At 45.6% G+C, this 20,799-nt stretch overlaps 6 protein-coding genes and 1 long non-coding RNA gene across 16 annotated transcripts in view; 4 read left to right on the forward strand and 3 right to left on the reverse strand.

Annotated features, from left to right (window-relative positions):
* The window catches only part of LOC138126819 (TOX high mobility group box family member 4), a 122,951-nt gene extending 120,948 nt beyond the window's left edge, over window positions 1–2,003 (forward strand). For 6 of the 7 annotated variants that reach the window (XM_069042599.1, XM_069042604.1, XM_069042600.1 and 3 more), the window contains 2 exons: window positions 30–310; window positions 812–2,003. In XM_069042599.1, the coding sequence (XP_068898700.1) occupies window positions 30–310; window positions 812–878 (348 nt within the window). In that variant the 3' untranslated portion in view covers window positions 879–2,003. The remainder of the gene's footprint in view (window positions 1–29; window positions 311–811) is intronic. The other variant, XM_069042598.1, reaches the window with a different exon arrangement.
* Window positions 2,004–2,051: 48 nt separating this feature from the next.
* Taf2 (TATA-box binding protein associated factor 2) lies at window positions 2,052–6,650 on the reverse strand. The gene is made up of 9 exons (XM_069042592.1): window positions 6,461–6,650; window positions 6,342–6,395; window positions 6,128–6,291; window positions 4,730–6,082; window positions 4,443–4,682; window positions 3,204–4,000; window positions 2,936–3,155; window positions 2,514–2,799; window positions 2,052–2,461 (listed from the first exon to the last, which is right to left on the reverse strand). Exons 1-9 carry the CDS (start codon window positions 6,503–6,505, stop codon window positions 2,099–2,101), a joined length of 3,522 nt encoding a protein of 1,173 aa, XP_068898693.1. The 5' UTR covers window positions 6,506–6,650; the 3' UTR covers window positions 2,052–2,098.
* Window positions 6,651–6,684: 34 nt separating this feature from the next.
* On the forward strand, window positions 6,685–7,836 carry LOC138126821 (probable rRNA-processing protein EBP2 homolog). Its single transcript, XM_069042607.1, has 3 exons — window positions 6,685–6,832; window positions 6,883–6,966; window positions 7,020–7,836. The coding sequence occupies exons 1-3, from the start codon at window positions 6,749–6,751 to the stop codon at window positions 7,788–7,790; spliced, it is 939 nt and encodes a 312-aa protein (XP_068898708.1). The 5' UTR covers window positions 6,685–6,748; the 3' UTR covers window positions 7,791–7,836.
* A 1,685-nt stretch (window positions 7,837–9,521) lies between these two features.
* On the reverse strand, window positions 9,522–12,190 carry LOC138126822 (uncharacterized). Its single transcript, XR_011157974.1, has 2 exons — window positions 11,803–12,190; window positions 9,522–9,614 (listed from the first exon to the last, which is right to left on the reverse strand). It is a non-coding gene; the product is annotated as an uncharacterized lncRNA (long non-coding RNA).
* A 156-nt stretch (window positions 12,191–12,346) lies between these two features.
* Window positions 12,347–14,334, forward strand: Ns1 (Nucleostemin 1). 2 transcript variants are annotated; one of them, XM_069042595.1, is made up of 3 exons: window positions 12,347–12,491; window positions 12,541–13,985; window positions 14,034–14,334. In XM_069042595.1, exons 1-3 carry the CDS (start codon window positions 12,473–12,475, stop codon window positions 14,304–14,306), a joined length of 1,737 nt encoding a protein of 578 aa, XP_068898696.1. In that variant the 5' UTR covers window positions 12,347–12,472; the 3' UTR covers window positions 14,307–14,334. The 2 variants fall into 2 exon arrangements, with proteins under 2 accessions (XP_068898696.1, XP_068898697.1); XM_069042596.1 differs by having other exon boundaries at window positions 12,349–12,491; window positions 12,546–13,985.
* LOC138126820 (coiled-coil domain-containing protein 191) lies at window positions 14,277–17,463 on the reverse strand. 2 transcript variants are annotated; one of them, XM_069042605.1, is made up of 4 exons: window positions 17,360–17,463; window positions 14,718–15,672; window positions 14,516–14,670; window positions 14,277–14,466 (listed from the first exon to the last, which is right to left on the reverse strand). In XM_069042605.1, exons 1-4 carry the CDS (start codon window positions 17,446–17,448, stop codon window positions 14,313–14,315), a joined length of 1,353 nt encoding a protein of 450 aa, XP_068898706.1. In that variant the 5' UTR covers window positions 17,449–17,463; the 3' UTR covers window positions 14,277–14,312. The 2 variants fall into 2 exon arrangements, with proteins under 2 accessions (XP_068898706.1, XP_068898707.1); XM_069042606.1 differs by lacking the exon at window positions 17,360–17,463 and adding an exon at window positions 15,722–15,857.
* LOC138126817 (PR domain zinc finger protein 10-like) lies at window positions 16,114–20,572 on the forward strand. Of its 2 annotated transcripts, XM_069042594.1 has the most exons (10): window positions 16,114–16,246; window positions 16,298–16,985; window positions 17,046–17,141; window positions 17,490–17,660; window positions 17,711–17,841; window positions 17,888–18,237; window positions 18,288–18,546; window positions 18,595–19,659; window positions 19,707–19,875; window positions 19,927–20,572. In XM_069042594.1, exons 1-10 carry the CDS (start codon window positions 16,118–16,120, stop codon window positions 19,953–19,955), a joined length of 3,087 nt encoding a protein of 1,028 aa, XP_068898695.1. In that variant the 5' UTR covers window positions 16,114–16,117; the 3' UTR covers window positions 19,956–20,572. The 2 variants fall into 2 exon arrangements, with proteins under 2 accessions (XP_068898695.1, XP_068898694.1); XM_069042593.1 differs by having other exon boundaries at window positions 16,298–17,141.
* Window positions 20,573–20,799: the final 227 nt, after the last annotated feature.

The following is a 20,799-nucleotide window of genomic DNA, read 5'->3' on the forward strand; positions in this document are numbered from 1 at the left end:
GGGAAAGAGTCAAGTGAGGACGGTTTCAGGTTCCTCAACAGCAGCACATGCCCGTCTCGCCCCAACAACAGCACGCCGTCTCGCCACACATGCAACAGCACGTCAGTCCGCCCCCCATGGTCTCGAGTTCACCCCCCGTTTCGGCGGCGCCCCCGTCGGTGCCGACTTCGGTGGCTCAACAGAACGCGGCGCAGGGGCAGATGAGACCGCCCAACTCATGTATACGGCACGGGTGTCCCAATCCGGCAATAACAAATCCGGAGTGGGAGGACGAGTATTGCAGTAACGAGTGTGTCGTCAGCCATTGCCGGTAAGGCAGGTCCCGGTAACACGACACGGTAGCAAAACCAAACATTTTGTCCCTTTATTTCCTCTTAAATAAAGCGAATCTTATCAACGCAAGGATAACACATCGCAAGTTGTGCAACGCGCATAACCTACGCGTCCAATAAAATAAAATAATGAAATTTGACAGGCTTACCTTGATTCGTTTCTGCAACGCGCGAGAAAGCACTAGTCGAAACACGGAACGATAATATCTGAAGTAAAAAGTAAAAGAATCGTCGATGAAACAAAAAATGGTTGCATTTTTTAATGATAACAAACGTTCTTTGAATCAATGGCGGCGATCGTTTGCTGACGTGGCAATGCCAACTTGACGACAAGCGCGGCACAGCATGCTAGATTTTTCGTTTGGACAAGTTTTGTCGGTTTGGCAGCACTGTTCGCACGAGCGGGGGGGAAATGTTTTGCGACCGTGTCGTGTCGAGAATGGACGAGTTGGAGTTTGAGGTTTGTTTTAATTTTGCAGGGATGTATTCACAAATTGGGTGGCCGGCAACAAGAACCAATCACAAAATTTCTCGACAGTTAAATAAATAGTAGAGTAGGGATTGTTCGTTGCAAGTTTCGAAGTAAAGCAATACCGACAGGAACAGAATAGAAAAATTTAAGTTTGTAATAAGCGGTCCGAGTGCTGTACTGGTAAAGATGTGTAATAGTGAGAGGAATAGGTTAAGATTGTAAATAAAATGATAATCATTTAGAGAGTGAGGTTGTATTGTGGGAGGCAACAGGAGCAATACGATTTCACGAGATAGGTATACAATACAGACATTGTAATCCTAGCATATACACGTTGTATATTATTGATAATTATTGAGGAAAATTTGTTAATTCATGCTCTGTAAATGCATGTACCCTTTGGAAAAAATGGTAGTTAGTTATGTCCAAAGTACATAAGAAAATATATAAGAGGAAACTATTTTAGTTCATAGTTAGGTCTTCGTTGTTACGAAACGTTCCCAGCCCTGCGAGCGTGCGGATGAATGAATGAATGAGGGCGCCACCTAGCGCCCATCTGATCGTGTTCTCTGTTCCTTGTACTGAATTCCACTGATTGATTATTTGATCGGATCTCGGCACGCAGACCCGATCTGACCCATAGTTTGTAGCGTACAATTATTTTTATATCATTGACCAATCAAAGTTACGCTTTTTTGTCGATGTATATAAATTGCAGTTGTTATTTTATTGTTATCGATGTAATAAGCAATTCGGTTGCGTCAACATCCCTAGTATTAAATACGTGGTGAAGGATGTATATTTGTGAATATTTTGAACGACTTGTTGAGATTCGAACTGTTTGAAGCAGCGACATTGTTGACTCCGTTTTTATTTCCTTCCCGACTGTTTGGGACAGTTTGAACCGTGAGAACTGTACATTACGTCTAGGAAAATACATATTATTACGACATCACGCTTAGTTCTCATTGTTCCTTCGATTGTTCGTGGTTGTTTCGTTCGACTCTTCGCTCTGGACTCTCTCGTTCGCGAATATCAAAAGAATCACGACTCCAATCCTTATCTCTACATGAGCTTTAAAATTATTAAGTACAATTTATGTTTCACTATTACATTGTAAATACCATATTTTATCCTGACGCACACCTATACTATGTAATCAATTAATATTTAAAATAAATGAATAGATTCTACTCTAACTTTTGTTTTCCTCAACACACCTAGGTCACAAAAAAAAACGCCCACGCTTCCTAAGAGAATAACCAAATTTAATCATCAATAAAAACGTTACACCCTAGATCGACTCTCCTCCTCCCATCGACATGGGGTTGGGACTCGGCGTCGAACTGACCGAACTCAGCGTCTCCTCCTTCACCCTCTTGCTCGGATCCTTCTCCTTCTTGTCCTTGTCCTTGTTGTGCTTGTGCTCGTGTTTGTGCTTGTGCTTATGCTTGTGTTTCTTCTTGTCCTTTTTCTTCTTCTTCAACTTACCGCTGTCAGACTTGTGCTTCGAATCCCCCTCCTTCTTGAACATTCCCGGCTCGAATCCCACCGGACCGCTCTGTCCCATTCCCGGCAGCGACACCGAGTTGTCGGAGAAATACTCCTGTTTGGGGGTGGGTCTCGGGGGCTCGATCTGCATGTCCATCGGCTCGTCCTGCATCACCACCCTTAACCCAAACGAAACAAAACACAACGCAAATTATTACCTTCACTCTGTCGTCGCACGCCACCACCTCCACGTTCATGCACTCCAGGTTGTCGTCGATTATTATGGGGTTGGGGGTGTCTTTCGGGGCCGGCGGGTGTTTCACCTCGGGGGTGGCGAGCTGCTTGGCGGCGTGCGAAGCCGATTTCTTCGCGTCTTGCTTGTGCATGTTCATCATGCCTGCCAGCTCGGGGATGGGGAGGCACACCGGGCGGCGGCTGCCGTACAGGGTGTAGTAGACGTCCACCAAGTCGCAGCGCAGTCTCGTGTCGTGGGACAACATCCCGCTGAAAAAAGAGTAGAGAAGATCGGCGATTTTCAGACCTTCCCACTACCACTAAATCTCAAGCCACGCCTTTCGACAGGGGTTTAACTCCTCCCACTACTACTAATTCCCGACCAATCAAAAGCGACGCAGCTTACTTTATGTTGGTCCAGATCCTTTCGACCAAATCTGGTATGTCCAGCCTCTCTCGATGGGCGCGCTTGAACGGTGGATTGCTGATGATCAATTCGGCGAGTTTGTGACGCAAACCTGGATCTGGATCGTTCTCCAGAATGTCCAAAATGTCCTGGAGGTCATTCCAGCGCCCGTCAGCTCTGACAAAATCCACCAAACACTCGAGCGCCGCCAGTCGAACATCTGCAAGTCTAAATAACCCCAAATCGAAAAGATATTAATTTTTACTACCGATGAAATGTCCATAGCTGGAGTAGCTCTTGAAGATGGTGGGTCTGCTGGGCAAATGTCCAAACTTCTGCAACTTCCTGATGGCCTTGAGGCACGCCCCCGAAACGGTGTACTTGTAACAAGGCAACGCTTTCTCCAGATTTAACATCCTGGTGACCTCCTCCAGGATGAGTTTCGTGTCCGTACTCAAACTGTCCGCCGTGATCGGCGCCCCCTGGTGGATGACCGACACGACGGGCGTGACAGTGCACCCGAGCGCCTCCACCAAAGTAGCTCTGTAATAGTTGTCCGAGTAGCGATTCTTCGAGTTGTCGTTGTACTTGAACAGATCCAAAAGAAACCTGATCACGTCCGGCGGACAAATCCCGTGGGCGTTCCTCAAACCAGCCATCGCCAGCGGAATGGTCTTTTGTAGATAATAGTGTTGGAAATTGGTAAAACTGTTCTGGCGGATGATGTGAGGGGCCGCGAACGACCCGAACAGCTTTCGGAAGATCGCCAACATGGCTGGGGGGCCCGCCCAATTGGCCACCATCGCGTTGGCTACTTTGGTCAGGCAGTGCGCCGCCTTGCATCGGATCTTGTAGTAGCACTGCTCGTTCTCGATGGTGTCGGTCAAAGCGAGTCTGGTGGCAGGAGTGGGGTACCTCTCCAAGGCGATGATCGCTTCCATCTGCGCCGTCACGTCGCGCTCGTGCCGCAGCTGGTACTGCCATTGGTAGTCCGGCTGCTCGATCACCACGAAGCGCAGCAAGGTCATCTCGGGGTCCAGACGGATCCAAAGGGCTGGAGAGTCACTGCGCAACAATTCATTTCTGTCAAATACGAATTACGACCGTTTCCAACACAGTAGTTGGCCGTGATTTCGAGACTCGGAAATTTGACATTTGACAGCCCTTGCCACTGCAGTTTATATTGTTAACTAATTATCAAAGTGTAATTAAAAAAGTAATTTTCGACACAACTATTGATTATTATTTGCGACAATTTTAAATGACATAAGGTACAAACAATTTGTTTTTATAGGTGGCAAATTTCCACGGCACACTACAAGTTACAAAATTTGAAGTTTAGCTCGAAAATCAAGTTGGCAGAACTACCCTTCTAGTGTTTTATGCTTTATGCGGTTGGCAACTCTTGTCAATCTTATAATAAACATAATAAATCTTTATTAAATTAGATTTGTAATTTCTTGTAATCAATAAACCAAATAATAACTCTGTCCTAACTACGACTTACTCCATCGCGCTCAGATCCATGTCCACCTCGTCCCCCGTACACAACGGAATCTTCTTCTTCTTGTTCCTGCGGCTCTTCGAGTGACACGTGATGTCCGCCTTCACCACCGTGTTCTCGATCTGGAGCATGTGCTTGAACGTCCCGTCCAACTCCTGCAACGTCACCAAAAGCGGCCCCACGTACTTCTTGATCCCCAGTTGGGTCGTCGCGTCTTGTCTGATCTCCAGCTCGATGGTGTTCCTGCAACAGAGTGTCACGAAACTTGTTCCGACCCGCTCGAACGTTACCTCTTCCTGTTGAAGACGGAAGTGAGGTGGAACTTGGCGTGGCCTCCGGTGCGGACCCACTGGTCGATAAACACCGCCATGTCTTTACCGGTGACTGTGAAAATCGCCTTCGTGAAGACGTTAGTGCTGATGAGCATGTGCCCCCACAAGCCGCTCCCGATCTTTTGTTGGGCTGCGTTCGTCGCCAGGGACAGTTGCTTGTTGAAGACTTGCAGGAGGAGCTCTTGACCTATCCGATGCTCCAACATCCTCATCACTAGGAAGGCCTTCTTGTGGAGGGCCTTGATGTACATGGGGGACATCGTGTGCAGGTTCCTGATCGAGAAGTAGAACTTCTCCTCGTTGTGCTTGAGGTTGCTTTGGGCCATGTTCGATCCTAGCGGGAGAGGAGCTGGAGGTTGGCTCGGGTCAAGAACGATCCCTCCAAACTGTTCTTCGTATTTCACCACGTCCTGGAGCGTGCTTTGCACCCAGAATCTGTACTCGTTGTTGCCGAAGCTCTTCTTGCAATAGAGCCCGCACAAGTACTGACTTATCCCTTTGTTGAGCCACATGTCCGACCAGTTCTGCATGGAAATGAAGCACCCGAAGAACTGTTCGGCGATGGCTTGCGCCATCATAGTCCTGGTGGTGTACACCTGGTCGATTATCACAGCCGAGTGCAACAGATTCACGCTCAAGATGCTCATGGTAGCGAAGGAGCGGTAGTCTTCGTGGGTCTCGTCCACGAAGACTTGCTTGTAGCAGGAGTAGGGGTAGCGATTGGAGAGTGTCTCTTCGTAAAACTCAAACGCCTCATGCATGTAGCGCGTGGTGACCTTCAAGAGGGGTAGCAAATTGGGGAGGCAAAAGTGCGTCACCTCGTGCATGTACGGGTCGACGTAGATCTCGAAGGGCCCCACCGCCAGCGAGATATTTGGGGCGCAAGTGGGGACATTCAGCGAATAGTGATAAGTCTTGCGGCGCATGTCCGGCGTGTACACCACCTCGATCAAATCCCCGTTCGACACCGCCGTCATCTCGTCGTCCACGGTGAACTCCAGCTTCCAGGTGCACGTCTCGGCGAAGCTGTCCACGCACGGGAACCACAACCGCGACGAGTTCTGGTGGCCGTAGGTGAACAAGTGGACACCCCTCTCCGCATAAGTGCCTTCTTTCGGGGGCACCACGAAGTGGATGCCTCCCTGGGGCTGCTCCAGGGAGAACTCTATTCCGACGCGGAGAGCGGTGCCCTCGGCGACCAGATGCGCCGCTTCGGGGGGGATCGTCACGACCAGTTCGCCCGCATTGTTGTCGGGGTCGACCTTCAACGAGGCGTTCAAGTGGTGCGTGGAGAAGGTGTCCAAGCTGCGCCTGCAACGACAGCTTCAGGGGGGCTCAAGGAGATTGGAGACTCACGTTTCCGTGTCCGACTGGCAGACGTCCAGGAACGGGTCGAAGTACTGGAAGTGGGCCTCGTAGTCGTCGTTCAAGATTACGCGGTAGATTCGGCACTGCTTGGCGTTGAGTTTGACGTGGCGGAGGTTGTCTCGCAGGGGCACCACGGTCAGTTCCACGAAGCCCTGCGAACACAGATTTTGCACATTTGGAGGGAAGGGGGCGCCCAACTTACGATTATGCTCTTGCGCTCGAAACTGATCCCTGTGAGACTCACAATTTGATGGGCTGTAAAGGAACATAACCTCACTTTACTGTTTACACAAAAATCAACACAACTATTGGGGATACTTATAGTTTAAAGGGGCGACAGTTGTCTCCGGTCCGCTCTCGCTTCATTTTTACGCACTTTTCGTCGTTTTCTAATCCGTTTCAGGTATCATTGTTGGCCAGTTTGTTTACAAACTAAATTTGAGGTTAGGTTCTCCTCTTCGGGTACACCCCCTCGTGGCACACAAATCTAATCCTTATATCGAAGCACAGAAAGGACATAGTTGCAAAAAACACCAACGGCAAGAGCCCCCTTCTCCTTGAATTGTTTAGTTGAGGTTATGTTTTTTCACGTGTAGGCAGTGGTTATCTATGGGCAGTGGTGGTGTTCCTAAAGTTTACAAATTAGTAAAAATGAGTTCTAGTGAATCTGAACTTAGTGATAGTGATGTCGAGGTAATATTGTTTGTTTTTGTGTGGTTTTTAATCTTAAAATTATTTTTTAGCTGCAAGAGGCCTTTGCTGAAGGTCGGCTCAAGCCCGGCTTAAATTTGGCCGAAAAGGCCCCAAAACAGTTTTTAAACAATGTCGTAAGTCCCCCACTAGATGTGCGTTGGAACATGACGATAATGATTTTTTTTAGGGCGGCCTCAAGCAAAAACTCGCCGATTTCAAGCTGAATCTCCCATGGATCGAGACTCTGGACTGCGTCAGCAAGCAGGCCCCTCTAGCCCCCGAGCTGGCCGCTCAAATGCTCGTCAATGAGGAAAGACGCGAGAATCAGCTGAAAAACAACAAAAAACTCCCCCAAATAGACCCCAGCGTGGACCCCGTTTTGAACGATTTCAAACGCGAGACGGGGTTCCACCGTCAGGCTCAAGCCACCGTGATGGAAGCACTACCCCGACTGAAAGCGATGGGGCTGAAGACCATCAGACCCGACGATTATTTCGCCGAAATGGCCAAAACTGACGAACACATGCAGAAAATTAGGACGCACTTGATGCAGAAACAAGTGCAGAAGCAGCGCAGCGAGAGGGTGAAGCAGTTGAGGACGCAGAGGAAAGAAGGGAAGATGTTGCAAATTCAAACCAAGCTGGACAGACAGAAGGAGAAGAAGATGATGTTGGATCAGGTGAGGAAGGTCAGGAAGGGGCAGTCCAAGGATTTGGGGTTCTTGGACGGGAAGAATAAATCAAAGAGGGTGTTGGAGAAGAGGAGAGTCAGGGATAAGAAGTTCGGGTTCGGGGGGAAGAAGAAGGGGAGCAAGATGAACACGAAGGATAGTGCGGCGGATATTAGCGATTACCGCAGGCCGAAGAAGCCCGTGGGGAAGGGTAAGGGGAAGGGGGCCAGCAAAAGGCCGGGAAAGAACAGGCGGATTAAAAATAAGGGGGGGAAGGGGAAACGATAAGACTTGTAGCGTTTGTTTGTAATAAAATTGTTTTGACTAAGAAAAAGGTGGTTTTTAATTGATTTGGCTTCAAAAAAAAGATGTTTTGAGTGTTGACAGTTGTGGTCTGACCACTGTTGCCAACTGTCTAGACGCAATAGGAAATTTAAATGGCTCAGCTGATTTGGTGACATTATTTATAGGTTATGTTTAACTTAAACTTAGGGGTTTGTGTCGTTACGAATCTGCATTCGAGCATTAATTGATATCCGGAAATTATTTTGCATGCATTCCAACAACGTCCTCATTGTTGTTGGAACACACTCAAAAAAATTTCCGGAAAGAATTAATGCTCATGAGATTATAAGTGAATATTTTTTACTTTTTGACTTTTCAATGTCAGATTTGATTTATAAAAATAAAACAGTCTGGTAAGTATTGCTACACTTCGCGGCTCTGATACCTGTTATTAATAACCTACCGGACTCAAATTGATTTTTTTTTTATTTTAGAAAGTTACAAATACCGTGTGATCAACAATTACTTAGATAAGGGACGGCTGTGACTTTGACAGTGTCAGATTTTTCGTATCTTTGCTAACTCAGCTAATAAACGTCAAACAACTATCATTATGAATCCAATTTTACTTCAGAACATAAAAGATTCATCATCATTGAATATTACTTTTGTAATTTAGTGTTTTCAATAATAGAGATTTTTTTCAACCATCAACTCCATGACAACCATTAAACAAACGGTAAGCATTAGCTACAAAGCTCTTCAAATAATTAGTCACTAATAACATGCTTACAAGACAGATGGTTGAAAAAAAAATTAAAATACCCATATAAAAACTATAGATGTAAAAAAAGTATTTGTAAGAGATAATAAAACCACCGTTAGAGGTCTATGAATTATTACTCGTATTAAACCTATAATCTGTTTCAAAATCAAAAATCCACCACCTGTTGAATTATGTTGGCAGAAAAAAAGAAATCCCTAGAATAAGTTTCATTTTTCTGGGTTGGCCCAACTTTCCGCCAAAATTTGACCTTCAGTGTGTCACAAATATCAAATTATAAAAATGCCTCGAAAAACAAGGAATCTTTTAACCGCTAAATTAAAGCGAGCGTTCATTAAGTGCATCGAAGAATTTAAAAAACACGATGAACTACGACCACAACGACTGTCAACAGTTTTATTTCTTAACCCCACATTTTTCCGACACTTTCAAACACACTAGAAACAAAAGTTGGCGACGTTGTCGGTTGTATTTTCGAGGTAGAATGCAGTGTTGGTGGATTTTTGATTTTGAAACAAATTATAGGTCTGTTCTCACCGATCAACAAATTATCTTCCGCAGCTATTTCCGTGAATGCAGACACATTTAGTGATAGTTAGGTACACCAAAATTCGTAACAGTCTTTTAAACACTGCTAAATACTCGAATTGAGTTTGCAGTAGTTTTAGCTGCTAAGGTGTGTGGCTGATTTGCGGTTAGTGTATTCAAGGTGTAAATACGGAACTGTAAATGGTTCCTGTTGGGGGGGTCTCGCGCCAAAAGAATCATTTTGACGAGAGGAATCCAACGGTGCTAAATTCATCGCCGTAAGTTGTTTAATAACGGAGCTATGGCGGTTTAAAGTTTTGAAATTTTTTTTGCGAATTTCTCATGCAATTTTGCCCTGTTTTTCATTTTGAATATTTATGCCTCAACCACAGACAATAGACAAACAGATTAACAACAACTGATTCTAGTTAATGTTTTTATTTATATGAAAGATACAAAAAGTTAATGATTATGGTAATGTTGACGTTCCGGAATCGGCCTGGCTGCTCACACTGCTACAAAATGAAGAAAACACAACGTCGGCTTTCTTTAAAAACCGTGTAGGTAAGTCCTATTTTCTAGAATTTTTTGTGTTTAACGTTTTTTAAAGTTAAACTGTGATTTTCAACTGCTATTAAAATCTCGTATGTCGGCAATGTCGCCCCTGTCGTTAAATTTAAAAACTGTGTAAGAATAAGCGCCAAAAAAATAGAATTTGAAACAGTTTTATGTGTCTCCTGAAAAATCTTGCTAATTAAACATACACGGTTTTTAAAGAAAGCCGACATACATAAAATACATATTACACATTGGAACTGGCTGGCGACACAAGTGCATTATTTGAACATTATACGGAGTTCGGTAACAAAAGTTTGCCGCACCACAAAACCATCAATTATGGCCCCAAAAGTAAGTTTTTTTTCTCCTGAACACGGCAGACATGTTTCTTACCAAGTTTCATACCTTTCTCGATCGTTGCTAGTGCAAAATCTATGGATTTTCCGATTTTCGATAAATTGGAACCCCGTTCGAAGGACAATATCCATCTGTAGTATTTCGAGTATAATTTGAAAATTGTTTTGATTATGCGACAAGTTTTTTTTTAAATACACTTGTTATATCTTACTGTGTATAATAATGCAAAATAGCATTTCCTGGTACACAATTTATTTATAAAAATAGTAAAAACTTGGACTTGCCACTTGATACACGCGTTTCAAACGCTAGAAATGGTTTACAATTCCGGCCACCAGGCGGCGCCACTTGTACCCATGGACATGGCCTACTAAATCTGAACTGCGCTGCGTTTATTACGGCCGTAACAAAGCTCGGATTTTCAATGGAGCAATTGATTCCGCTAACCTCAAAAAATTCACCCTTAACCAACTCCATCTGTTAGCGAAATAGAAAAGAAAAATGTAATTTGAATTGAAATTATCCAATCACAATCACGTAACGTGTTTATTTTGTTAGGTTAACACTTTCTATTTTGTCATTTTGACGCGAAATAAATTTTCACGAATACGTTTCATGAACGTAAGAATACCTAATAATTACAATAATCAAATTATGAAACATAATATTTATACATGAAATGGAATTGCAAAATCTGAAAATGGATAGAGCACAGTAGAAAAATTAAAAGTAAAACTATCTATCTGCAGGAAGACAATACCTTTCTCGTAAGTTTATAATTTTAGAACCTTCCTACTTGTGAGTTTATTCTGAATGGATTTCGTTTTTATGTAATCTGGTTTTTTTATAAACAAATGTTTAAAATTGGTTTCATTACTAATTGGATACTTAATAACTTTACAAATTTTATCTTTGTGTTTATCACAGGTAAATATGGAATTCTGTATTAAATGTGGATGCAAAGTAGTAACCAGTGGTTGACAAGGATTTTTTGGAATTAAATATGATAAAACTTGTGTGGCAATATTAGCCAAGTCTTTTAAAAGCCCCACAAATTTACAGACCCCACGGTCTTGAAGCCAAACTAATCGTAACAAGGGTCCTGGAGTTGCTGTAGATAATAAAGAAGAAACATGTATTACAGTGAAATGTTTCATTTAGTTTTTTTTTTTTTATAATTTTATCAATTTTGGATTTGGTTTGGAGGTTGCTGGGAATTTGAAAATAACTGTTGTTATTTTCTCCACATGCAACGCACTATTTTCCCATGTTAGTACTTCAACCTTGATGAAATTCAAGGAAATTGTGGCAATTTAGTTGATTTGTAGTTTAATATCTTTAAAGAGATGGCGCTAGTTAAGGGTAGATTTTTTGAGGTTAGCCGAATCAATCATTCAGCTAGTTTGTTACGGCCGTAATAAGCGCAGCGCAGTTCAGATTTAGTAGGCCATGCCATGGACACAGCGTATTGGGTCGTTTAAATTTTAAAAAGACATGCAATACTGAATAGAAAGACCAGAAAATCTCATTAGAACAGTCAGTTGCTTGCTTTTCTCTGGCTTTAAGTACTGTTCCCTTTGGTTTTTCCTTTTTTTTTTTTTTGAATTGTTAACAAATTGTAATTGACACTGTATCATAAAAATTTGGCGGGGTTTTATTGCTGCAGGGTGGTCAACCAAATAATACATTGAAATGTACTAGATCAGCTTTGTCAATAATCAGTTTGACAACTTGACGGAACTTTGATAGTTCAGATGTTTTTGGAATTCACTATATCTATTTTCTCACCTGAACTCCAAAAATGTATCCAGTGTTGTAACGAAGTTTCTTTTTTCTATCAGACTCCCAAATTCTAATATTAAGGCTTCCGCTCCAGCGTAGATTCAGAGTTTCACAATTAGTGTGGGTTCATTTTTATTTTCATTATCTGCGTTATCGGAATCCGGTTCACCGTCATCATACGACATAACGTCCGTGTCGTATAGCCCGAAGAACATTTCCCCATTTCGGTTAATGAAGTTGACACTTGCGCCCTGATGAACTTTAACGATTACCTCTGATAGCTCCACAACCCCTCTTGGTATTTCATGACACTGAAACTTGACATCTTCTTCTTTAATAATTTCGTCTTCTGTCGTTCACGTTGGAAGTGACGAAAATCCATTATCAGCTTTTTCATATCCATTTTACCTAAAATAAAAACTACTTATTACCGACTTATTGGTTTTTATCATTGGTTTAAAATGTTCTCGCCTATTTTGATTCTCGCCGGCCGTCTGTCTCTGTCTTAAAGTGTGTGTCTATGGTCTCGATCGATATTGCGCATGGTTGCCAACTGTCTAGACGTAATGAAAAATTCAAAAGGCTCAACTGATTTGGTGACAGTATTTCTGTATTTGTAGGTTATGGTTATGTTTAACTTTAACCTAAACACGTGCGAGATATTGTTGTGTGACAAATGGCGAAATTAAAGCTGAGTAAGTGACCAATAGTGTTAAATAAATTATATTGCTCTACGTTTTACAGAAAAGCCTTCGAAAAGGCAACCCGCCCGGCGGCGGTACAAAATACAAAAGAAAATCCGCGAACATAACCGAAAAGTGCGCAAAGAAGCGAAAAAGAACCCTAAAAAGCACAAACAGGCCGTGATTCAAGTGCCCAACATCTGCCCCTTCAAGGAAGACATTTTGAAGGAAGTAGAAGCCATGAAAAAACAGAAAGAGGAAGAACGTGAAAAGCAACGAGAACAGGCGAAATTGGAACGACAGAAACGCAAAGAAGAGGAGAAAAATGTCGCGGCAAGTGGCGGATTAGAGAGTTTGGTGGCTAATGCGGAAATGCGTGGAAAAATCCATGACAAGTTTACTCCTTTGACTGGTGACAAAATGGTGGAAAAAAATAGTGAAAACTCTCTCAAAGCTTATTATAAAGAATTCAAAAAAGTTGTAGAAGCGGCGGATGTGATTTTGGAAGTGGTGGACGCACGAGACCCTCTGGGTACTCGATGTACCCAAGTGGAACAAGTAGTGGGAGATATGAAGGGCAACAAGCGACTAGTCTTGGTTCTCAACAAGGCTGACCTGGTCCCGCGCAAGATCCTCGACCAGTGGTTGAAGTATCTGAAGAAGAGCGTCCCAGCGATCGCTTTTAAGGCCTCAACGCAAGACCAGTCGCGCAAACTGGGCCAAAAAAAATTCACCAAGGCGGAAAAGACCACTCAAGGGTCCACCAGCGTGGGCGCCGAGGTGCTCATGTCCCTCTTGGCCAACTACTGCCGCAACAAGGGCATCAAAACCTCGATCAGAGTCGGCGTGGTGGGGCTGCCGAACGTGGGCAAAAGCTCCATAATCAACAGTCTGAAGCGATCGCGCGCTTGCAACGTCGGCGCCACCCCCGGAGTCACCAAAGCGATGCAAGAAGTCCAACTCGACTCCAAAATCAAACTGCTGGACTCGCCGGGAATCGTTTTCGCCGCGGGCTCCGACAGCAGCGCCTCCCTGCGGAACTCGGTCCGCGTGGCGAACCTGTCGGACCCCGTGACCCCCGCCAACGCGATCCTGCAACGCGTCACGAAGCAACAGATGATGGAGATGTACGACATCACCGAGTACTCCACCCCCGACGAGTTCTACAGCTTGAAGGCGGCGCGGATGGGCCGATTCAAGAAAGGGGGAATTCCGGACGCGATCGCCGCCGCGCGGGGCCTCCTGGAGGACTGGAACAGCGGCAAGATCAAGTACCACACGCTTCCGCCCGAAGACGACAGCGAGGAGGTGCACGTGAGTTCCGCCATAGTGACGGAAGTCGCGAAAGAGTTTGACCTGGAGAGCGTCGAGACCATGGAGGTGGACTCTCTGAACAAGATCGAAAAGGAAGCGGGGGCCAACAACGACTCGTTCGTTCTGGAGTCTCTGGGGCCCGTGGATCAAATGGAGGAAATGGAGGAGGACGCACCCGCGGAGAAGGAATTGGTGAGTAAAAGGGAGAGCGACGGGGATGAGCTTAAAGTGCGATTGCAGTTGAGCGACAAGATCAGCGTCGCGACCTCCAAAAGGAGGAGGAAGAAAGGGAAGAAGGACGAGGCGAAAAAGCGCGACCCCGAGATGGAGCTCGAAGGAAATTTGAAGTTGAACCAGGTGAAGAAGAAGCAGTTCAAGAAGGAGAAGAAGATGAGGAACAGGAGGGACCGAGTGGCGCAACAGTTATCAACCGGCTTGGAAAACTTCAACCTGACAAGCGAAAGCGAGAAGAAAGACGCCGACTACAGTTTCGACCAAGACTTTGTTATGTAATTCGAATTAAATATAATCTTCATCTGTTGGGGGCTTGTAGTCGGGCAACACCTCCCACACCTTCTCGCGCCACTTCTTCTTCTTCATCTCCTTCGACCTTTCCAGTTGCAGCACGGCGGGCAACGAACGCCACTGGTAGAAGCAGTGGAACAGGATCCGCCTGAAACTGACGGTTACAAATCGGCAAAACAAATTCCACCACGGTTCACCTCTTGTAATGGTTCTGCGCGATCTTCATCTGTTTCTCTCTTGACATGATCTGGACGCAGACGTGGCGGTGCCAGTGGACAAAAGTGTTGTTCAACAGGAGAAGGTCGTAGAAGTCTTCGGCGACTTGCATGGCTCTCACGCTCTCCAGCCGCGCCTGAAATCATCTTTGAACATTTGAACACCACAATTTTTTTTATTCACCTCACGCCACGTTGTCAACGTTTTTGTTAGAATCTTTTTGGCGAAGACCGCATCAGCTAGCGCGTTTTTGTCGCAATATTTCAACTCGACGAAGTTTAGCCACTCGGCTACGGCTCTGGACAACAACTTAGTCCTATAGTGCGATACGCTTCTCTCGTGATTGTTTTTGCTCTCCAAGTAGTTGAAAAGAAGACTTCTGAAAGACTTCTTGAGGAGGTTCCGCCTGTGCAACGCCGCCGCTTTCTTCAGCTTCTCCAAAAGTATCAACCTGTTTGCTTGTTTGATCTTCTCCAGTTCTAGTTCCTTCCGGCGGCGCTCCTTCATCGTCTCCAGACTTCGCTTCTTCTCTTCCTCGTCTTGTATCCGCTTCTTTTCCAAAGCCTCCGCGATCATCCTCTGGCGATTTTCCTCGATTCTTCGCTTCCTCTCCAAGATTAACTCGCGCCGTTTCGCCCTTTCCAGCGCCTTCTCCTCCATCTCTTGCACGATTTTCGGCGCCTTCTGGGTCGAAATCATGAACTTTTCGCTGTAGTCGGGAGGAGGCGGCAATTTGCATCGCACTTTCACCGAACAGTTCGCAAAAATCTCGCGGATTTCGATCTTGGTCTGATTCAGCGACTTCAGAGCGTCCTTGTCCAAAATCCCCAACTTCAATTCATCGATTAATCGATCTTTCTCTTCGAGTTTTAGAGTGAGCTTCTCGATCGTGCTCTTCTGGGCCTCGAAGCGATTCCGAAAACTGTGCACCGCCACTTTTGGCTTGATTTCCTCGAACTTAACGTCACCCTTCTGCTCTTTTTTGTATTTTTTCAGCACTTTCATCAGATTGTCGAGTTTTTCTCGCTGCTCCAATTTGATTCTGACGCTTTCGGCTTTGTCCTTTTTCAACCGGACTTTGCGTTTCCACGTGTCGAAAACACTTTTCAGAATCATTTTTCTCTCGTCGGACTCGATCCTGAAAGCAGATATAATTGAGAAAAGAAAAACTAGAAAGTTGTACAAACTTTTTGAGCTCCATGGTCTTTGTTGTTAGTGTGTTGCCATGGTGCCGGCGTTAGATTTGAAAAACCCGCCGTGACATCTGTCACGCTGACAGAGGGCGTGTCTGTCAACGTGCAAAATGGCGGACATTTGTAAGGTGAGAAGGCTTACAAAATAGCGAGATAATCACGTTTGTTCACGCAAATAACCTCCAAACCCCTTGAAATCTCTCGAAATCGATGCTCCGCATTAACATCAATCGCTTGAAAACCCGTAGTTTACGGCGGATTCGCATCGAGAGGAATCTATTTTCGTCCACCCTCACAAAATGGATTCTCCCATGATCATAAATCACGATGTTTGTTTTCGTTGTATTTTACAAGACGATCATTTTCAGCTGATTGCAGTTTCATAATACAATGGACGCAATCGTGCAAGGGCCCCCAGAGGACGGGGCCCAAGACCTGAATCTAGTCGACACAACTGGATGGACAACCCAAAATTCCCAAGAAATTGTAAATAATAATTCCACTTTTTTGTACATCGCCGTAAGTATCGATTATCTGGAGCAGATCAGACCTAATCGCCGCCTCTTCAAGGTTGAATATGTGAAAGATGAGTACAAAATGGAGCCAAGTGTTAGTCTGGCGCAGCCCCCAGACAATTTTAGTGATTTTGAACAACACGTGAGCCCCCTCGACCCGAACATGAGCTCGGTGGCGCGGTACAGCCCCGTTTACAGCGAGCCCTCAACTGAGTACAACCCAGTTGTGATCCACCAACTTGTACAACAAGACTCTGGACAGAATGACATAATCAACAATCTCACCCCAAACTCGCCCCTAGAGGCGATGCCGGTGTTGTGCAATAACGACATCAGGGAAGTGGTGGACAACCACTTTCTGCAAATGGTCAACTCTACAGGTGCTGCCCCCGCTACCGCGCAACCTGAACTGCAAGTGGTGCCCCCTAGCGACCAAGAAGTCGCGTTGTTGATCACCGATCAAGAAACGGGAATCTCGTATAGCGTCAGGCCCCAAGAGTTCCTGGTGGAGCGCTGTTTGGAAGATGAACAATTGTTGAACGCGCTCAGTCCTGACCCGCTCCTAGACTCGCATCTTCTGGCCCTGGACGAGAACACCCTCAAGACGGAGTTGAGCGACGACATCATCAACTCGACGGTCAATTCCACCGTCAACAATTACATTTCGAGCTTGGCGACGAGCGTCGAGCAAGAGAGTCAACTGAGGATGGAAACGCGGCGGCAGAAACAAACCGAAGTTGAATGTAATAATGACGCCACAATTATTAGGTTCAAGGGGTGTAATTATTTTTCTGCGGTTTCAGTGCCCAAAGTCTACAGTATCGTCGACAAACCGGTGCTGTCAAGGGCTAGAGCTACTTTGCCAGAGTCCTATCTGGTCTTAAATAAGGTGGACGAAGGTTTGTTCATCAAAAAAACTTAAATGATGAAGCAGTTTGAACGTTACAATTATTTTTAAATTGGTTGAGAAAAAAAATTGGGTCTAGTCAGTTAAATAAAAAGTCACGTCGTAGATCGATTCGTTGTGGGTGAAAAACAACAAACATTTAGCACACTTGACGTGAATACAGTTTTTCAGAGTTAAAATAATCATTTAGTTGATAGAAAAACAACTTACGTGATATGTTTTAAAACTTGACCGTTCACTCGTGCGTTTTTGTTTGGAATAAGTAGAGTTTTAGTCACGATAGATAAGAAAGAATGCATCAGGTGACTTCTTCCACCCAATGATTTGCACTTTTACGCAGGACTGGGCGTTTTTGCGAAGAAAACGATCCCGAAGAGGACCCAGTTTGGTCCTTTGACCGGAATCGTGAAGCCTGTGAGTCCCGAAGAATTGAAAAACAGTCCTCCAGGACTACAATTCCTGATCGAAGACGAGAATCACGTCGTCAGTCAGTTGGACGTTTCCGACGAAAGTAAGTTAAGTCGATTTGTTGTCGTAAGTTGACTTAATAATTTTGTGAAGATTCCTCGAACTGGATGCGCTTCATCAGACAAGCGACGACTTATAACGAACAAAATCTTTTGATCACCCAAGAAGACAACTCCCTCTACTTCACCACAATGAAAAATATTCTCCCCAAGCAGGAGTTGAAGGTGAGTGGGTGGAGTTGAGGAGCAGTTGAAACAAACGACGTTCTAGGTGGGTTACGGGTGGCCCTACGCCATCCGCCACGAACTGTCGGTGCTGGTGCCGGAGGAGGAGAAATCGTGGTCGTGTTTCGAGTGTTCGGAGAAGTTTGCGACGTCGAACGAGCTCCAAGAGCACCTGAACGTGCACGACGTCGTCAAAGACGAAAACACGAAACCTCGGAAGAAGAGTTTGAAGAACAAGAGGAAAGCGGTGGCGAAAACCGGAAGCGAGGCCTTGCAGTGCAACAACTGCAACGAGTTGTTCGTCCAACCGGGGAAGGTCGCGTTGAGGCAGCACCTCATCGAGAAGCACCTCCTCAGCGGCTTGGACCTGATCGATCAGTATTTCTCTTCAGTCATGTGAGCGGCGTCGCCCTTGTGGACTAAATTTTTCATCGAAAATTTCACAGGAACTACAAGTGCGAGGCCTGCGAGGCTGTTTTCAACTCGGAGGCTCTTCTCAAGATTCACAATTATCTGCACGATTCTGACAGCTCGGACGAACAGACCAATCACGTTTGTCCCAACTGTCAAAAGAAATTCCCGACGCAGCGCCAACTGGTGGCGCACGTGGCAACTCACGCGTTGACAAAAGTCGAAGCGCCCCAACCCGAAACATTCAAGTGTCCAGTGTGTCACAAAATGTTCGCTTTGCGCGAGCGATTGAGGGTGAGTCTGGCGAATTGTGTGTGGGTCGAGTGTTAATTGCGATTGCAGCGCCACATGCTGGTGCACGGCTCGGAAGACTCGAAGCCTCTGCAATGCAAGACTTGCAACAAGCGTTTTATCAACAATTCGGCTCTGGCCGGCCACTTGAAGACCCACTTCGTCGGCAAGAAGGTGTTCGAGTGTCCCATCTGCAAGGAGAGCTTCGACCACGTGCTCAAGCTAAAGCTGCACGTGCCCAAACACTGCGAGAACAACATGTACTCGTGCCCCCATTGCATCAAGGTGTTCAAGAAGTACAGCATCATCCGGAAGCACATCAGGGCGTTCCACTGCGACCAGAAGCACTCGTGTCCGCACTGCGTGAAGATGTTCCCGACTCTGGACAAGCTGAAGATGCACCTGTTGCGCCACTCCGACCACAGAGAGTTCCTGTGCGCCGACTGCGGCAAGCAGTTCAAGCGCAAGGACAAGCTGAAGGAGCACTGCAAGCGGATGCACTCGGAGGAGCGCGAGAACGACGTGCCCCGCCCCCAGAAGCCCGCCTCGCAGCCACCGAAGAAGCTGAGTCCCAAGATGGAGCCCACCGACTTCCACCGCTTCATCTACAAGTGCCACACGTGTCTGGTGGGCTTCAAGAGGCGCGGCATGCTGGTCAATCACCTCGCCAAGAGGCATCCGGATATCAGCCCCGACTCGGTCCCGGAGCTCAACCTCCCGATCCTGCAGACCACGAGGGACTACTACTGTCAGCACTGCGACAAGGTCTACAAGAGCAGCTCGAAGCGGAAGGTCCACATCTTGAAGAACCACCCGGGGGCGGCGCTGCCCATGAGCAACAGGCGGCAAGGGAACTTCGCCGACGGCTCTGGTCTCCCCAACCCCACCTTCTCGCAGACGGTGGGGAGCATCACGACGAGGCCCCAGAACTGCAAGTGGTGCCACAAGCAGTACGCCAGCAAGGCCAAGCTGCTGCAGCACCAGAGGAAGAAACACAGCGAACAGATGGCGCAACAGAGCGAAAACGAGGGGAAGGGCGGGGAGGTGGCGGAACAGAAGTACACGCCGCCGCACGTGAGCCAACCAGTCGAAGATCCTCTACAGGAGGATTTCAAGGTGAGTGGGTCGTTCAGTCCGCGGTCCGCAAGTAACCGGTTGTGCAGGTGACGGAAGCGGACATCTTGAACAGCGCTTTGGAGGAATACAACGGCAGCCGGGACGGCGAACAGTACTGTCACTTGATCGCGATAGCCAACGGCGACGGTTTCGAACAAACTGCAGATCTCAACGCTCCCAATTCTCATCTGTATCGCTTGCTGACCACGAGCAACGGTGAGTGTAGGGTGAGTAAGTTTGGAAGGTTGTGACGAATTGGTTTTGCAGAACTCCCAGGTCTCGTGCCGCCACGTTGAACAAAGAAATTGAGAATTTAGAGTATTTCCGATGCTCCTTTGTGAGATTTCCACTCGACGTATCCAATTGAGTGATTTTGATGCGAGTTTGTGCCGTAGGTTGAAACCTACGTATTTAATAAAAAAAATAAATAAATAACAAATACAAAATAGAGGGAAGAGAAGACGGTGATTTTTGGGAAATTGAAAGATTATTTTTAAAGAATTTATAGCAATAATTGTCTTAATTGTAACAAAGTTATAAGGAAACAAAATAGCACTGTTTGTTTGACTTGGCCTCGCGGCCGCTTGTGTTTAGGTTAGAAACGAAGTTTGTTTGGACGAGGCGATCGTGACGGTCGCCAAATTCTAAAACCGCGATTTTGTTCCACAGGAATTGTTAACGAAGTACTAACACTTTGTATTTTATTGATAAATTGTTTTTAAACGTAGCGAGAACTGTACCTCTGTGATTTTAAGCCAAAAGAAAACTATTCAGGCCCGGATTCATTTTCCGATTTTCCAAATGAAACCATAGTGGAACGGTGTACTCGATTCACGAATATTTTTATGAAATTGTAAAAAAAATTGTTGACACGATACAAATTGATATTATTAGAAATATATTGTCTGCTTAAGCGGGTGTTTGATTAGAAACTGTTATTGGCGGGCCAGGGGTCGGTGTAATAACTGTCGCGTTTGCTCAGCGCGCCTGTTGTTATAGTAACGCAATCATGGATGGCTCGATTGATAAATTATTATAACTAGAGGTCGCCCAGCGATCGAAATTCGACCGTTATTCATTAAATTTTTAAGTTTGAACGTTGAGTTTTTTTTTTGCATATATTTTTTTGAATTTTGTTCT

The sequence above is a fragment of the Tenebrio molitor genome, chromosome 3 (genome assembly GCF_963966145.1).
Source record: "Tenebrio molitor chromosome 3, icTenMoli1.1, whole genome shotgun sequence".
Classification (NCBI taxonomy): Eukaryota; Metazoa; Arthropoda; class Insecta; order Coleoptera; family Tenebrionidae; genus Tenebrio; species Tenebrio molitor.

Excerpts from the sequence above, each read along its gene's own strand:
- Taf2 (XM_069042592.1), bottom strand. The coding sequence starts at position 6,505 with ATGAAGCGAGAGCGGACCGGAGACAACTGTCGCCCCTTTAAACTA. Across the intron at positions 6,396-6,460 it reads ACTGTCGCCCCTTTAAACTA|GCCCATCAAATTGTGAGTCT; the intron begins TAAGTATCCCCA and ends TGTTCCTTTACA. Across the intron at positions 6,292-6,341 it reads TCGAGCGCAAGAGCATAATC|GGCTTCGTGGAACTGACCGT; the intron begins GTAAGTTGGGCG and ends CTGTGTTCGCAG.
- LOC138126821 (XM_069042607.1), top strand. The coding sequence starts at position 6,749 with ATGGGCAGTGGTGGTGTTCCTAAAGTTTACAAATTAGTAAAAATGAGT. Across the intron at positions 6,833-6,882 it reads TTAGTGATAGTGATGTCGAG|CTGCAAGAGGCCTTTGCTGA; the intron begins GTAATATTGTTT and ends ATTATTTTTTAG. Across the intron at positions 6,967-7,019 it reads AACAGTTTTTAAACAATGTC|GGCGGCCTCAAGCAAAAACT; the intron begins GTAAGTCCCCCA and ends GATTTTTTTTAG.
- LOC138126820 (XM_069042605.1), bottom strand. The coding sequence starts at position 17,448 with ATGCATTCTTTCTTATCTATCGTGACTAAAACTCTACTTATTCCAAAC. Across the intron at positions 15,673-17,359 it reads CAAGTTTTAAAACATATCAC|GATCGAGTCCGACGAGAGAA; the intron begins GTAAGTTGTTTT and ends ATCTGCTTTCAG. Across the intron at positions 14,467-14,515 it reads GCGCAGAACCATTACAAGAG|GCGGATCCTGTTCCACTGCT; the intron begins GTGAACCGTGGT and ends CGTCAGTTTCAG.
- LOC138126817 (XM_069042593.1), top strand. The coding sequence starts at position 16,118 with ATGGACGCAATCGTGCAAGGGCCCCCAGAGGACGGGGCCCAAGACCTG. Across the intron at positions 17,661-17,710 it reads GTTGGACGTTTCCGACGAAA|ATTCCTCGAACTGGATGCGC; the intron begins GTAAGTTAAGTC and ends AATTTTGTGAAG. Across the intron at positions 18,238-18,287 it reads CAGTATTTCTCTTCAGTCAT|GAACTACAAGTGCGAGGCCT; the intron begins GTGAGCGGCGTC and ends AAAATTTCACAG.
- Ns1 (XM_069042595.1), top strand. Across the intron at positions 13,986-14,033 it reads CACCCGCGGAGAAGGAATTG|TTGAGCGACAAGATCAGCGT; the intron begins GTGAGTAAAAGG and ends GTGCGATTGCAG.